General features: G+C 46.1%; 2 protein-coding genes across 5 annotated transcripts in view; both read left to right on the top strand.

Annotated features, from left to right (window-relative positions):
- The window catches only part of LOC137524292 (RING finger protein 112-like), a 368,236-nt gene extending 357,455 nt beyond the window's left edge, over positions 1-10,781 (top strand). For all 4 annotated transcript variants that reach the window (XM_068243990.1, XM_068243989.1, XM_068243993.1 and 1 more), the window contains one exon: positions 9,402-10,781. In XM_068243990.1, the coding sequence (XP_068100091.1) occupies positions 9,402-9,965 (564 nt within the window). In that variant the 3' untranslated portion in view covers positions 9,966-10,781. The remainder of the gene's footprint in view (positions 1-9,401) is intronic.
- A 2,818-nt stretch (positions 10,782-13,599) lies between these two features.
- LOC137526000 (zinc finger protein 605-like) lies at positions 13,600-15,025 on the top strand. Its single transcript, XM_068247209.1, has 2 exons — positions 13,600-14,598; positions 14,801-15,025. Exons 1-2 carry the CDS (start codon positions 13,600-13,602, stop codon positions 15,023-15,025), a joined length of 1,224 nt encoding a protein of 407 aa, XP_068103310.1.
- Positions 15,026-15,394: the final 369 nt, after the last annotated feature.

The raw sequence follows: 15,394 nt of genomic DNA, 5'->3' as shown, positions 1-15,394 counted from the left end.
ATCTTTGGAATCCAAGTCTAACAATATGTCTTCTACCTGCATGAGACATTTCGTGAAATTCAGACGTTGCTAACGGCCATGGCTGCGATTTATGTACGTCAGCATGACTACCATTGAAATTGCCCAAATAAACAGGTTTTTGTGACCCTAGGCTATGACCTCTTCGGTCTAGGGGCCCGAAACTCACCAGTTATGATCCCCCTAACAGTTCCTACAATGCTAGAAAATTTGCCACTGCTGAGAAATTGCCCTTTGAAAAGATGTGAGATTTTGGAACTGTAAATAGGAGGCCCAATGAAATCCTATGGGGGATTTTACCAATTTTGGACCCCTGTAACTCTGGTTTGCAGAGATGTATGGAACCCATCTTTGGAGCCCAAGTCTAACAATATGTCTTCTACCTGCATGAGACATTTTGTGAGATTCAGACGTTGCTAACGGCCATGGCTGCGATTTATGTACGTCAGACTCGCCACCATTGAAATTGCCCAAATAAACAGGTTTTTGTGACCCTAGGCTATGACCTCTTCGGCCTAGGGGCCCGAAACTCACCAGTCATGTTCCCCCTAAGGGTCCCTACAATGCTAGAAAATTTGCCACTGCTGAGCAATTGCCCTTTGAAAAGATGTGAGATTTTGGAAAGTGAAATAGGGAGCCAATGAAAGCCTATGGGGGATTTTACCAATTTTGGACCCCTGTAACTCTGGTTTGCAGAGATGTATGGAACCCATCTTTGGAGTCCAAGTCTAACAATATGTCTTCTACCTGCATGAGACATTTCGTGAGATTCAGACATTGCTAACGGCCATGGCTGCGATTTATGTACGTCAGACTCGCCACCATTGAAATTGCCCAAATAAACATGTTTTTGTGACCCTAGGCTATGACCTCTTCGGCCTAGGGGCCCGAAACTCACCAGTTATGATCCCCCTAACAGTTCCTACAATGCTAGAAAATTTGCCACTGCTGAGCAATTGCCCTTTGAAAAGATGTGAGATTTTGGAACTGTAAATAGGAGGCCCAATGAAATCCTATGGGGGATTTTACCAATTTTGGACCCCTGTAACTCTGGTTTGCAGAGATGTATGGAACCCATCTTTGGAGTCCAAGTCTAACAATATGTCTTCTACTTGCATGAGACATTTCGTGAGATTCAGACGTTGCTAACGGCCATGGCTGCGATTTATGTACGTCAGACTTGCCACCATTGAAATTGCCCAAATAAACAGGTTTTTGTGACCCTAGGCTATGACCTCTTCGGACTAGGGGCCCGAAACTCACCAGTTATGATCCCCCTAACAGTTCCTACAATGCTAGAAAATTTGCCACTGCTGAGCAATTGCCCTTTGAAAAGATGTGAGATTTTGGAAAGTGAAATAGGGAGCCTAATGGAAGCCTTAGCAGAATTCAGCACTTTTGCACCCCTATAATTCTGGTTGGTTATCATCACCCACCGACTTTAGCAGTTAATAGCAAAGGCCCCTTACATCCTAGCAACACCAAATTTGCAGGATATGTTAAAAAGGTAGCAGGAAACAATATTTAACAGACTTCCTAGGCCACAAATGTGAAAAAAGTTTAATACCTTTTCATATTCCAGATCCATGGAGGATGCCATCCGCGCCCTCCTGTTCATTCCCCCATGGCTCCCGCAGTAATACCGGCCCCGGTCGGGTCACGACCCCCAACCCCTCCGAACAGGTCGGGTTCTCATTCCCTCCTCAATATGGCCGCCACAGATTGCCGCGGCTGCGCAGTCCGCACAGACGCGATTGCACCTGCGCAGCTCTAGGGCCTCCTCCTGCCGCGTCATCAATATGCGTGCATACATCGGACGCATCGGGAGGAGGACCTAGAGCTGCGCAGCCGCAATCGCATCTATGCGGACTGCGCAGCAGCGGCAATCTGTGGCGGCCATATTGAGGGGGGAATGAGAACCCGACCCGTTTGGAGGGGTCGGGACCCGACCGGGGCCGGTATTACTGCGGGTGCCATGGCGGAATGAACGGGGGGGGGGCGCAGATGGCGTCCTCCATGGATCTGGATTATGAAATGGTATTTAACTTTTTCCATACTTGTGGCCTCGTAAGTCCTTTAAAAAAATATATATTTATATATATATATATATATATGTGTATATGTATATATATATATATATATGTGTATATGTATATATATAGATATATATATATATTTTTTTTTTATTTTATTATTTTTATGTGCTGAGTGTGGGAAATCTGAAAAAAAAAATGACGTGGGGTCCCCCCTCCTGAGCCTCTGTAACCCCTTGTCCCCCATGCAGGCTGGGATAGCCAGAATGCGGAGCCCTGGCCGACTGGGGCTTCGCACCCTGAGCTATACCAGCCCACATGGTCCATGGTATGGGGGGCTCCGGGGGGGGGGGGCGGCTAAGCCTTCCCCTCCCCCCCCCCGGAGCCCTTGTCCAATCCATGGGCAAGGGGCTCTTCCCCACCTCCGGTGCCCCAGGAGGAGGTGGGGGCGACGACTCCCTGGGGGGGGGTTCATGGTGGCATCTGGGAGTCCCCTTTAAGAAGGGGACCCCAGATGCCCACCCCCTCCCAGGAGAAATGAGTATTCCACAAAGGGTTAAATGAAATAAAAACACAACCACGAAAAAAGTCCTTTAATTTTCTTAATTAACCAGAAATACTTACCTGTACCTTTAAAAAAAAATTCCTACGCCAATATCCACGGTAATTGATCCAACAAACTGTATCCTCTTATGTTGCGATCTTCTATTAAGTTGATTGAAGATCTCCGAAGCCCCCCACCCACATAGCAGAGAATGCGTCCTTTCGGATGCATAGCTGCTAGCTCCCGCTGTCTCTCCCCACCTGCCTGCCTGCACCTGTCAACCCCCACCTAGGCTGGCACTCAGTGCACCCATGGGTGCGCTGGGTGCCAGCCTAGGTGGGGGTTGACAGGTGCAGGCAGGTGGGGAGAGACAGCAGCGGGAGCCAGCAGCTTCACGTCCTTCCAAGGACGCATTCTCTACTATACTAACAGCTCATGAATGAGCCGGATCTTTTTAATGAATCGGTTCTTTTTTTATGAATCGACTCTTTTTTTTTACTTTAAAATCGATTTTCTCAAAAACTATAAGGTCTTTTTGAAAAAAAATGTTTTTTTCCTCTTGTTCCCACTGTTCTTCTTAACATTCCCAGTAATTTTGGTGTTGCTAGCTTTTAAAGGGGCTTTGCAATTAACCATTAACCACTTAAAGACAACTGGACGAATATATTTGTCCAGTGTATTTGTGGAGAGTGCACCTCTAGTTTGTTACTAAATGAGGCACATGTGGTATCATTTTAACAGGGACAAGTTGTAGAATTAATTTTGGTGTGTCTAAAAGCTGTGACCCACCTCACATGAAAAATAGGTAGGGACAAACTCAATCAAACATAAAAAGTAATTTTCAGAATTATAATCAAACTTGGGAAAGTTTTAGCAATGCTACAAGAGACATATGTGGTATCATTTTAACCGTGATGGGTAATAGAATACAGTTTAAAGAGTTTTAGGGTTGAGGCCCATGTCTTGTGTATTCTTTTTAGTCACAAACTGAATCAAAAGAAATTAAAGTTCGCATATTCTGTACCAAAAGAAAAGACTTGTAAAATGAAAACAAAGTGACAGAATATAAAAGAAAAAAAATATATTGTTACTTTAGGAACCTGGCTTTTTAAATATGTATGCCATGAGGGTATATTACTATTATTTTTGAAAATAAGGTCTTGTAATCATCCATAGTGTACAATGAGAAAGCAAAAAACAAAAAACAGAAAAAAGACACCTTTATTTCCAAATACAATATTGTCACCATACATTGTGCTAGGAACATATTCTAAATGTTGCAATAACCAGGATGGATGAGCAAATAAAATTAGTGGTTTTAACTTATAGTCAGCACTGTTTAATGTAAAGCTATAATGGATGTAATTGGAGAAATCGTTTGTTTTTTCTATTTTTTCCCTTATTTTCCCTTTAAAATGCATAGAAAATAAGGTGATTACTAAACAAAATTACCACACACTGAAAGCCTAATTTGTCCTGAAAAAAACAATGTATAGATCATTTAGGTGTGATAAGTAGTAATAAAGTTATTGGCCAATGAATGGAAGCAGCGCCTGTATGTGAAAATTGCTCTCGGGCTGAAGTGGTTAAAGTCGGCGGGGGTATATTTTCCCACGGTCAGAAGGAGAATTTACATTGAAACTTTAAAATTGATTTTCTCAAAAACTATAAGGTCTTTTTGAAAACAATTTTTTCCTCTTATTCCCACTGTTCTTCTTAACATTTTCTGCAAGTTTGGGGTTCTAGCTTTTAAAGCGGCTTTGCTATTAACTGCTAAAGTCGGCGGGCGCTTAATTTTCCCACGGTCAGAAGGAGTTACTTTAAAATTGATTTTCTCAAAAACTATAAGGTATTTTTGAATTTTTTTCCCCCCTCTTGTAGTCACTGAAAGATCTCAGGTGTTAGACACCTTGAAACATCTTTTCCATCACTTTTGTGGCCAGCATAATTTTTTCTAGTTTTCAAAGTTCGCCTCCCCATTGAAGTCTATTGCGGTTCGCGAACTTTTCCGCGAACTGAACCTTCCGCGGAAGTTCGCGAACCCGGTTCGCGAACTGAAAATCGGAGGTTCGCGACATCTCTATCTCAGACTAGTTCCAGGGTGTAGAGACCACGGACCTCACACCCAGACTAGGGAACCTGTGTTATCATCTGTATATGCATTAGACTAGTTCCAGGGTGTAGAGACCACGGACCTCACACCCAAGACTAGGCATTGTTTGATATCTGTTATGACCTATTGCTTTTCTGACTACTCCTCTGATCTCTGAATTGGTACCTCGCACATCTGATACTCTGTTGCCAAACCCTGCTTGCCTAGGATACCGAATCAGCCTTCTGTCTTTGTACCTTATCTGTCCGTGTGTTGCCAACCTGGCTTGCCCGACCTCGAGAGCTATCTCTCCTATTAAGAGATAGTCTCCAGATCTGTCAGTGACATTCACCTTTGGGTGTCACTCACATTTAGGTCCTTCCTTGTTCCAGCCTGACTCCGCCCCTTGGGGAGTCCCAGGCGATTGGAAGGTCTCTGTTCTCCCTAGAGCAGTATTCCCATACTGCCTTCAATCATCCGTGCTACTGGTATATCACTCAAAGTACTACTGTCACACCAAACCCTCATATTACCATAGGTGTCCAGAGGTTAGCAGTATATCTGTATTATTGTATTATTGGTGATTCTGCAGATCATTGATAATCAGGTGTATATCTGTATTCTTGGTGATACTGCAGATCACCAATAATCAGATTCTCTCTGCGTGCTGACACCGATCGTTACACATCAGCAATTTCACCGAGAGCCAGACAGGAGAAATACCGACTTATACAATTAGCTAGCTGACTTGGGGGTTGATTCACCTTGTAGGACAAGATCCCTGCACTTTGGCCCAATAGGCTGCTGTCAAGTGAAAGGCAGCCTATTGGGCCAATAAAAGTGGGGGGATCTCGTCCCACAAAGTCACTGGACCTGACAGAGTCCAGAGTGGGACAATTGGAGCAGCTATTCGTTTTGGGGGAGTGTGAAGTTAGTAGTACATTCTACAGCAGTAGCGGGCCTACCTTGAAAATTTTACTAGCGCTGCTTGAGCCAGATGCAGCCATCAAAAGATCCACATCTGGCTTCCGAGCCATAGGTTCTTTACCCCTGTCCTAGACTAAAGACATCTCCAAGAGCTAATTGGAGTGAGGTATCAGCCAGCTGGAGTCCAGTAAATGGGATGAGATTGGAGGTGTTGGTTACAGCTTACCTGCCCTATAAAAAACACACACCAGTTTTGTTTGCTTTTCCCCAGAAGCATTGCCTGATGTGAATGATGCCTCGTACAAAAGAGCTCTCAGAAGACCTACAATTAAGAATTGTTGACTTGCCGAACAACACAGCACACAAGTGATCTCCCCTCCCCCCCCCTTTTCTCCCCACCAACAGAACTCTCTGTTGGTGAGGTCTGATCGCTCCCCGTGTGTTTAATTTTTTTATGTACTTTTTTTTAACATTTTTTAACATTTTTTGCCATAGACCCTCCCTCCCCCCGCCAGCAAATCACTGTGATCAGCTGTCATAGGCTGATCACCATCAAGTCTCCCAGTACACGGCTGTCCCCAGTACAGCGCTGCTGCTGATCGCAGCGCTGTACTATGTAATTAGACTGCAGTTTCGCTGTCTAACAGTCTCCCGAGCAGCGATCGGAGACTGAAGTCGGAGCTCCACTCCGCCTACCAACAGGAGATGCAGGCGCAGCCTGCGCACGATCTCCTGCAAACTACCACCCCAGGACTTTACGCTGATCAGCGTTAGGCGGTCCTGGGGCTGCCGACGTAGCCACGCCCATCAGCGTGACGTGGTCGGCAAGCAGTTAAACAGAAGAAAATACACTTTCTGGAGTGGCCCAGTCAGAGTCCTGACCTCAACCCAATTGAGATGCAATGGCATGGCCTCAAGAAAGTGATTTACACCAGACATTCCAAGAATATTGCAGAACTGAAACTGTTCTGTAAAGAGGAATGGTCAAAAATTACTCCTGACTGTTGTGCATGTCTGACCTGTAACTACAGGAAACATTTGGTTGAAGTTATTGCTGCCAGGGTTGCTCGAATGTACCAAAATTCGATTTGAGTACATTCGAATTCTGGTTCAAGTAAAATTCGAATTCGGATGCAATCTCCAAATTCGAATTCGGTTCGGATTTCATTAATGAAATTCTGCACAAAATTCGTCTTCGGAAATTCGGCTATATTTTCAAAAATCTCTCTGTCTCTCTCTGTCTCTCTCTGTCTCTCTCATATCATCCATCATCTTGCAGGGAATTGCAGTTTTTCAAAACAGCTTACATACCATGGCTGGGATTTGAACCCAGGTCTCAGTGTGTAGTAGGTATCTGTCATACCCCCTAGACCACCAACCACACTACATGCTAAAGCTGGCCTAGCATGTACCATTATGATCAATCCAATAGAAAAAGTAGCATGCTTAAGGTTTTTTACTTTTTCAAAAGCCAGCTTACATACCTTGGGCAGGAATTGAACCCAGGTCTCAGTGTGTAGTAGGTATCTGAGGTATCTAGCTTACCCCCTAGACCACCAACCACACTACATGCTGAAGCCAGCCGCCTAGCATGTACCATTATGATCAATCCAAGAGAAAAATGAGCTCTCTCTAAGGATTTTTAGCCAGGCATGGCCTTGCCTTTTGTGTTCAACAATTGTCTGAAGAGAACCCCAGATAGTCAGGTAGATGCATCTCTCTCTCTCTCTCTCTCTTTCTCTAGTAGGGATGGTCACCGCTTTCCGCTGAATTGTATTTTCTGGAATTTTTAGGCGGAAATTGGTCATTCCGTTTCATTTGGTCGGAACGGAATTGCGTTTTCAATCTGGCGGAATTCCAAAAATGCCTGTGAAAATCTGCCGGTATCCGTTGATGGTTTTAAGCTGAAAATTCAGTTCAATGGCATCAAGTCCTAGAGAGAGAGAGAGAGAGAGAGAGACAGAGCTCATTTTTCTCTTGGATTGATCATAATGGTACATGCTAGGCTGGCTTTAGCATGTAGTGTGGTTGGTGGTCTAGGGGGTAAGTCAGATACCTACTACACACTGAGACCTGGGTTCAAATCCTGGCCAAGGTATGTAAGCTGGCTTTAGAAAAAGTAAAAAGCCTTAAGCATGCTACTTTTTCTATTGGATTGATCATAATGGTACATGCTAGGCTGGCTTTAGAATGTAGTGTGGTTGGTGGTCTAGGGGGTAAGTCAGCTACCTACTACACACTGAGACCTGGATTCAAATCCTGGCCAAGGTATGTAAGCTGGCTTTTGAAAAAGTAAAAAATCTTAAGCTTGCTACTTTGTCTATTGGATTGATCATAATGGTACATGCTAGGCTGTCTTTAGCATGTAGTGTGGTTGGGGGTCTAGGGGGTAAGTCAGATACCTACTACGCACTGAGACCTGGGATCAAATCCCGGCCAAGGTATGTACGCTGGTTTTTTTAAAAAGTAAAAAACCTTAAAGAGAGTCTGAAGCGAGAATAAATCTCGCTTCAGACCTCATATATAGCAGGGGCATGTGTGCCCCTGCTAAAACGCCGCTATTCTGCGGCTTAACGGGGGTCCCTTCACCCCCAGATCCCCTCCGTAAAGCGGGGGAGCGCTTCCGGATTGGGGCAGGGCTAACCGCCGCAGCCCTGCCCCATGCGCGTCTGTCAGACGCGTACCTCCGCCTCTCCCCCGCCCCTCTCAGTCTTCCTTCACTGAGAGGGGCGGGGGAGAGGCAGCGATGCGCGTCTGATAGATGCGCTGTGAGGCAAGGGCTGCGGCCGTTAGCCCTGCCTCTAGGAGGAGCAAAATCTACGACCAAGTTGGTCGTAGATTTTGCTGGGGTGGGTTAGGGGGGTCAGGGACCCCCGTTTAGCCGCGGGATAGCGGCGTTTTAGCAGGGGCACACATGCCCCTGCTATATATGAGAGCTGAAGTCTTGCTTCAGTGTCTCTTTAAGCTTGCTACTTTTTCTATTGGATTGATTATAATGGTACATGCTAGGCTGGCTTTAGCATGTAGTGTGGTTGGTGGTCTAGGGGGTAAGACAGATACCTACTACACACTGAGACCTGGGTTCAAATCCCAGCCATGGTATGTACACTGTTTTGAAAAACTGCAATTCCCTGCAATATGATGGATGATACAAGAGGATGGAGAGGAGGAGGAGAGAGAGACTTTTTTTGAAAATATAGCCGAATTTTCTAATACGAATTTCGAATTCGCATGAAAATTCGCATACCAAAGCCGCAGGCGATTTCCTTTTTAAATACATTAGCGGCGATTCTCATGCATTCCACTCGCAGGCAAATTCTGCGGCTCTTTTGTGCGTTTTTTCACCGCTGAAAAAAACGCACCTCAACAACGCTACAGTGGAAACAGGCCCATCCACTTGCATTACATGTGCGAATCCGCATGCGTTGGACGCATGCGGATTCGCGATAGTGGAAACGAGCCCTCAGACAACTTTAAATCCAAGAGTTAACATACCTTTTCCACCTGCACTGTGAATGTTTACATGGTGTGTTCAATAAAAACATGGAAACATTTAATTATTTGTGTTGTATTCATTTAAGCAGACCCTGATTGTCTATTTTTGTGACTTGGATAAAGATCAGATCACATTTTATGACCAATTTGTGCATAAATCCATATAATTCAAAAGGGTTCACATACTTGTTACAGTTACTGTAAATGTTAGTGATTGACATCAATGTGTGGTTTATAGATGTGTAGGTTATTTGATAAATGTCCTGCTAACTGTCCTTTATAATTTTCACAGATAACTGACACATGTCCGAAATTGAACTTTACATCAGCTGATCCCAGAAAGGTGATAGGAAATACTTATGATAACTATGAATGGTCTTATGAGTTTGAGAAATCCATGGCAGACCCCGCACAGAAGGAAGAAATGTCTAGCAAACTAAAACACTTTGAAGCTGAAGGAGCTGAGCGATGCCTAGAGAACCCTTCTGAAACCTGTGTATTGGGAAAATTTAAAACAGGAGTTGTTTTTGTAATGAATTCGGTTAAAAAGTTTGCAAAAAATGTTGTGAAAAGTGTCATCAAAATTGGTACTTTGATTTGGAATAATATTTCCTTTATTGTTGCAGTAGCAGTAGGGGCAGCAGTAGGAACAGTATTGGGAGGACCAGCAGGAGCAGCAGTTGGAGTGGCATTGGCAGGAATGGCAGTGACTAAAGTTACACAAAAACCGCAAGGGTCATCAGCAATGGGAGGAGCAGTAACAGGTGCAGTAGTGGGAGCAGCAGCGGGAGGACCAATAGGAGCAGCAGCAGGGGCAGCAGTGGGAGCACTACTGGGAATATGGGTTGATGATTAAAGGTCACAGTAAGAAAATTGTTTGTGGAATCTAATTCATCTTATCTGCATCTGAGTATAGTACAGGCATGGGCAAACTTGGCCCTCCAGCTGTTAAGGAACTACAAGTCCCACAATGCATTTGCCTTTATGAGTCATGACTGTGGCTGTCAGACTTCTGCAATGCATTGTGGGATTTGAAGTTCCTTAACAGCTGGAGGGCCAAGTTTGCCCATGCCTGGTATAGTATCAAACTTTATTAAATTGTTTTGATTATATTGACTTTCACAGTGCATATTTGTTAGCATGCTATGTTTATTTTTGAGAGCAGGCAATAGCTTGTGAGAGCTACTTGTACAAAATGCTGTTTTCTTGTTTGAGTTTTACTTGCACTGGGAAGGAAGAAAAGAACGGTGTTTGGTTAGTTGTTGAATGGATGGAGTTGTTATAAGCGAACACAGCCAGTAGTGGTAATGATGACCATTTATCCTAAGAGAAGGAAGAAAAGCAACAAAGATATTGCTCAAGAGATTAGTTTGTCTGCTTAGTTTGGCCATTAGTTTGTGGATGATGTGCAGAAGACATGCAGAGGCGAATACTGAAGACTGAACATGAAGACTTCCAGGATTTAGACATGAACTGCACTCCATGATCAAAAATATTGTTGTGAGGGACTCCATGAATCTGGACTATTTCTTTAACATAAGTTTCAGCTGCTGATAGTAACATTTTCATTGGTATGAAATGAGCCATTTTTGTAAGTCTCTCAACCGCCTCAAAAATAGTATTACACTCTTCAGATAAAGGTAATTCAACAATAAAGTCCATTGTTATCATACTCCTTGGTCTCTGTGGAACTTGAGGAGGGTGCAGCAAACCCCAGGTCTTAGTTGTAGATCCTTTACTATGAGCACAAGTACAACAGGATAACATAGACCATAAGATGATCCAGAATACAGGTGTGAGGAAACGCGGAAAAGCCGCCGCATGTGCCAAGAGCTAGGCGGCTGACTCCGCGTCCTACGCGGCGGTTTGCACGCGTCTGGCTGTGTGGTGGAACGCGGAAAAGCCGCCGCATGTCCTGACAGCAAAGCGGCTGTTTGCGTGCAGCAGCATGTGCTTGGTGTGGCTGGGTCTGTTAGTGCACCTAGACAGATGGAGAGCTATGCACCCGCGGGCCTGAATGCAAGACCTTTATACCAGCAGGGGAAGTGTCAGCTGATCAGGAAGGTCAGCTGACTCCTGTAGGACTCATGATTGGCTGAATGGTTCGGGCGGGGCAGCAGAGTCCAGCAACTATATATTCTGCTGCTTAGTCAGTTGCTGGTGGCCTGTCGTTGCAATCACTACGTGGGAGCACGCAGACCCTTAGTCAGATCCGAAAGTGTGCCGGGACCAGCTGGAGCTGTAATCCTACACTTAGCTACATTCTGTTGATAGTCTAAAGTACTAGTTTGATTGTGATTATCTGTTATGACTTTCTGCCTGTCTGACTACACTGCCTCTGTCTTCTGATCCTGTACTTTGTTTGTCTGTGAGTTGCCGACTTGGCCTTCCCGACCCTGAGAACTATCTCTATCGCTAGGAGATAGTTCATGCTCTGTATGTGCTGGGCACCTGCTTCACAGGGCCAGCTCTGTATGTGCTGGGCACCTGTTCCATAGGGCCAGCTCTGTATCTGCTGGGCACCTGCTCACAGGGCCAGCACTGTATGTGCTGGGCACCTGCTCCACAGGACCAGCTCTGTATTTACTGGGCACCTGCTCCATAGGGCCAGCTCTGTATGTACTGGGCACCTGCTCCATAGGGCCAGCTCTGTATCTGCTGGGCACCTGCTCCCCAGGGCCAGCTCTGTATTTGCTGGGCACCTGCTCCCCAGGGCCAGCCCTGTATTTGCTGGGCACTTGCTCCTCAGGGCTAGCACTGTATGTGCTGGGCACCTGCTCCACAGGGCCAGCTCTGTATTTACTGGGCATCTGCTCCATAGGGCCAGCTCTGTATTTGCTGGGCACCTGCTCCCCAGGGCCAGCGCTGTATTTGCTGGGCACCTGCTCCACAGGGCCAGCTCTGTATTTACTGCCCCAGGGCCCATCCTGTATTCATTGGGAACCTGCTCCTCAGGTTCCCCAAGCTTGTTACTATTCTTCTGTGTTTTTGATCTTGTACCTTGTCATTCTGATACCGTGTCGCCGAACCTCGGCTCGCTCTTAGACTCTGCATCTGACTCCTGATTCTGTACCCCGATATTTCTGATACCCTGTTGCCGAACCTCGGCTCGCTCTTAGACTCTGCATCTGTCTCCTGATTCTGTACCACAATATTTCTGATACCCTGTTGCCGAACCCTGCTTGTTTATTAGTCTCCGCCTCTGCGTTCTGAATCTGTACTGTATTTGTCCGTGTGTTACGACCTGGCTTGCCTGACTTCGAGAACTGACCTTACTGTTAGAGGCAGTTCCCAGATCTGTTAGTGACACTCTCTCCTAGGTGTCACTCACGTTCTGTCCTTCCTGCGCTCCGCCTGACTCCTCCCCCGGGAGAGTCCAGGCCTTCGGAAGGAACCTGTATTGCTGCAGTACTTCATACTGTACGGCACTTGTTTCTGAGGCTTAGTCCTCAAGGTATTACTGTTGCAGCAAGCACTTACACTACTCAGGTGTTCAGAGGTTAGCGTTATATCGGATTATCGGTGATACTGCAGATCATCGATAATCGGGTATATTCTGCATTTTCGGTGATACTGCAGTTCACCGGCAATCAGACCCTCTCTCTGCTACACCGATCGTGACAGAACGACAGGCCCCAAAAAAACATGGTGACACTTGATGAACGGATCGATGTGTTAACCGCTACTCTTAGGGAGGTTAAGAAAACGGTTGATACATTGCAGACTCAGGTTAACCAACTGACTGAGTCAATTAAGTGTATTTTAACCACCCTAGCGTTCTGATTAAATCGCCAGGGTGGCTGCGGGAGGGTTTTTTTTAAATAAAAAAAAAACTATTTCATGCAGCCAACTGAAAGTTGGCTGCATGAAAGCCCACTAGAGGGCGCTCCGGAGGCGTTCTTCCGATCGCCTCCGGCGCCCATAATAAACAAGGAAGGCCGCAATGAGCGGCCTTCCTTGTTTTGCTTACATCGTCGCCATAGCGACGAGCGGAGTGACGTCATGGACGTCAGCCGACGTCCTGACGTCAGCCGCCTCCGATCCAGCCCTTAGCGCTGGCCGGAACTGTTTGTTCCGGCTACGCTGGGCTCGGGCGGCTGGGGGGACCCTCTTTCGCCGCTGCACGCGGCGGATCGCCGCGCTGCAGCGGCGATCAGGCAGCACACGCGGCTGGCAAAGTGCCGGCTGCGTGTGCTGCTTTTTATTTCATTCAAATCGGCCCAGCAGGGCCTGAGCGGCAGCCGCTGGCGGTGTTGGACGAGCTGAGCTCGTCCAGACCGCTCAGCTGGTTAAACTCTGTTGCACCAGTGTCACCCCCCTCTGTAATTCAATCTAGAGTACCCACACCAGGGAAATTTGTAGGGCACCACTCTAGGTTATCTGAATCAGAGAGGACGCGAAGACGCCTAGAGGGTCTTTGCTTCTATTGCGGACAACATGACCATTGGGTACGAGATTGCAGGAAAAAGTCAAGAAAATTTTTTTTGGGGATGGTGAGAGGCCCGAGTTCTAAGGAGTCTGCTGCGCCATCCCCGGGAAATACGGGTTCTGGTGCTAGTTCAGATCCCGGCCTCCAGAAACCATGTGTTGGTGTAACTAAACTTATGGTGGGAAATCTGTCGCTTAAATATCACCCCGATTTAGATACCTCCCGTCCGTCTGATAAATCTTTTCCATGTTCACAGTGTAAACAGGATTTTGTATATTATGCAGATCTCCTCAATCATAGAAAGTCCCACGTACATCCTGCACCACCTATTATTCCTGAGGAATTGCATTCTGGTGAGAACTCGTATAGGGGAAGTGCGACCTCACTGGGATCAGAGATTAGTTTTGAGGAACAACAGATAGAGAGCTACTATGCGGATAACATTTCCGAACTTTATGAGAGTGATGGCTCTATCTATAGTCATGAATCTGCTGTGCAAGGGTCAAGCTTGCTTATTGCAGCAAATCGAGTTCAGGAGTCTGAAACCGTACAGTCTTTAGCTCCATCATCTGACCAGATTCTAAGTAACAAGAAACCACATTCATGTTCTGAGCATAATTTAAATCTTGTCAACCATAGTAGGCCCCACTTTAAGGGATACATATATTCGTGTTCTGAGTGTGGGGACTCTTTTGTACCTGAGAGACAACCTGTGACTAATGGGAAATCTCACACAGGTGAGAAATTATACGTGTGTCCTGTATGTGAGGAGAAACTTCTCAGTCATGGGAAGTCTCACACCAATGAGAAAACGTATTCATGTTTTGAGTGTGGGGTCCCTTTTGTACCCGAACTACCGCCTGTAGCCCATGGGAGATCTCACACCGGTGAGAAGCAGTACTGGTGTTCTGTATGTGAGGAAGAACTTCTCAGTCATGGGAAGTCTCACATTGATGAGAAATCATATTCATGTTCTGAGTGTGGGGACTCTTTCGTACCTGAACTGCGACCTGTTGCTCATGGGAAATCTCACGCTGGTGAGAAGTTGTACTGGTGTTCTGTATGTGAGGAAGAACTTCTCAGTCATGGGAAGTCTCACACTGATGGGAAATTACATTAATGTTCTGAGTGTGGGAAATGTTTTAAACATAAACACAAATCTTGTCAATCGTAGAAACTCACACTGCGGGGGATAGCTTTATTCATCTCCTGAGTGTGTAAGATGTTTTGTAAATAACACTGAACTTCTCAGTCATTGGAAGTCTCACACCGATGAGAAGACGTATTCATGTTCTGAGTGTGGGAAATGTTTTGTGCCTGATGCACTGATTGTCACTCATGAGAGATCTCGCACCTGTGAGAGGTTGTATTTATGTTCTGAATGCGAGAAATTTAGAGACTATCACATTTATACCTTGTTCCAAAATCCAGAATCTGACACAGGACGGTCCTCGACTTTGGTATCTGATCAGGTGAAGATGAGATGAGGACGCCGCTATCATTGTCTCCTGGGGCGTGTCCGGAGTCCATGCCTCAGAGGGGGGGGTACTGTGAGGAAACGCGGAAAAGCCGCCGCGTGTGCCAAGAGCTAGGCGGCTGACTCCGCGTCCTACGCGGCGGTTTGCACGCGTCTGGCTGTGTGGTGGAACGCGGAAAAGCCGCCGCATGTCCTGACAGCAAAGCGGCTGTTTGCGTGCAGCAGCATGTGCTTGGTGTGGCTGGGTCTGTTAGTGCACCTAGACAGATGGAGAGCTATGCACGCGCGGGCCTGAATGCAAGACCTTTATACCAGCAGGGGAAGTGTCAGCTGATCAGGAAGGTCAGCTGACTCCTGTAGGACTCATGATTGGCTGAAT

Source organism: Hyperolius riggenbachi, chromosome 7 (genome assembly GCF_040937935.1).
Source record: "Hyperolius riggenbachi isolate aHypRig1 chromosome 7, aHypRig1.pri, whole genome shotgun sequence".
Taxonomy (NCBI): Eukaryota; Metazoa; Chordata; class Amphibia; order Anura; family Hyperoliidae; genus Hyperolius; species Hyperolius riggenbachi.
The sequence above is the reverse complement of the archived record's forward strand: the minus strand, read 5'-3'. Positions and strand labels throughout refer to the sequence as shown.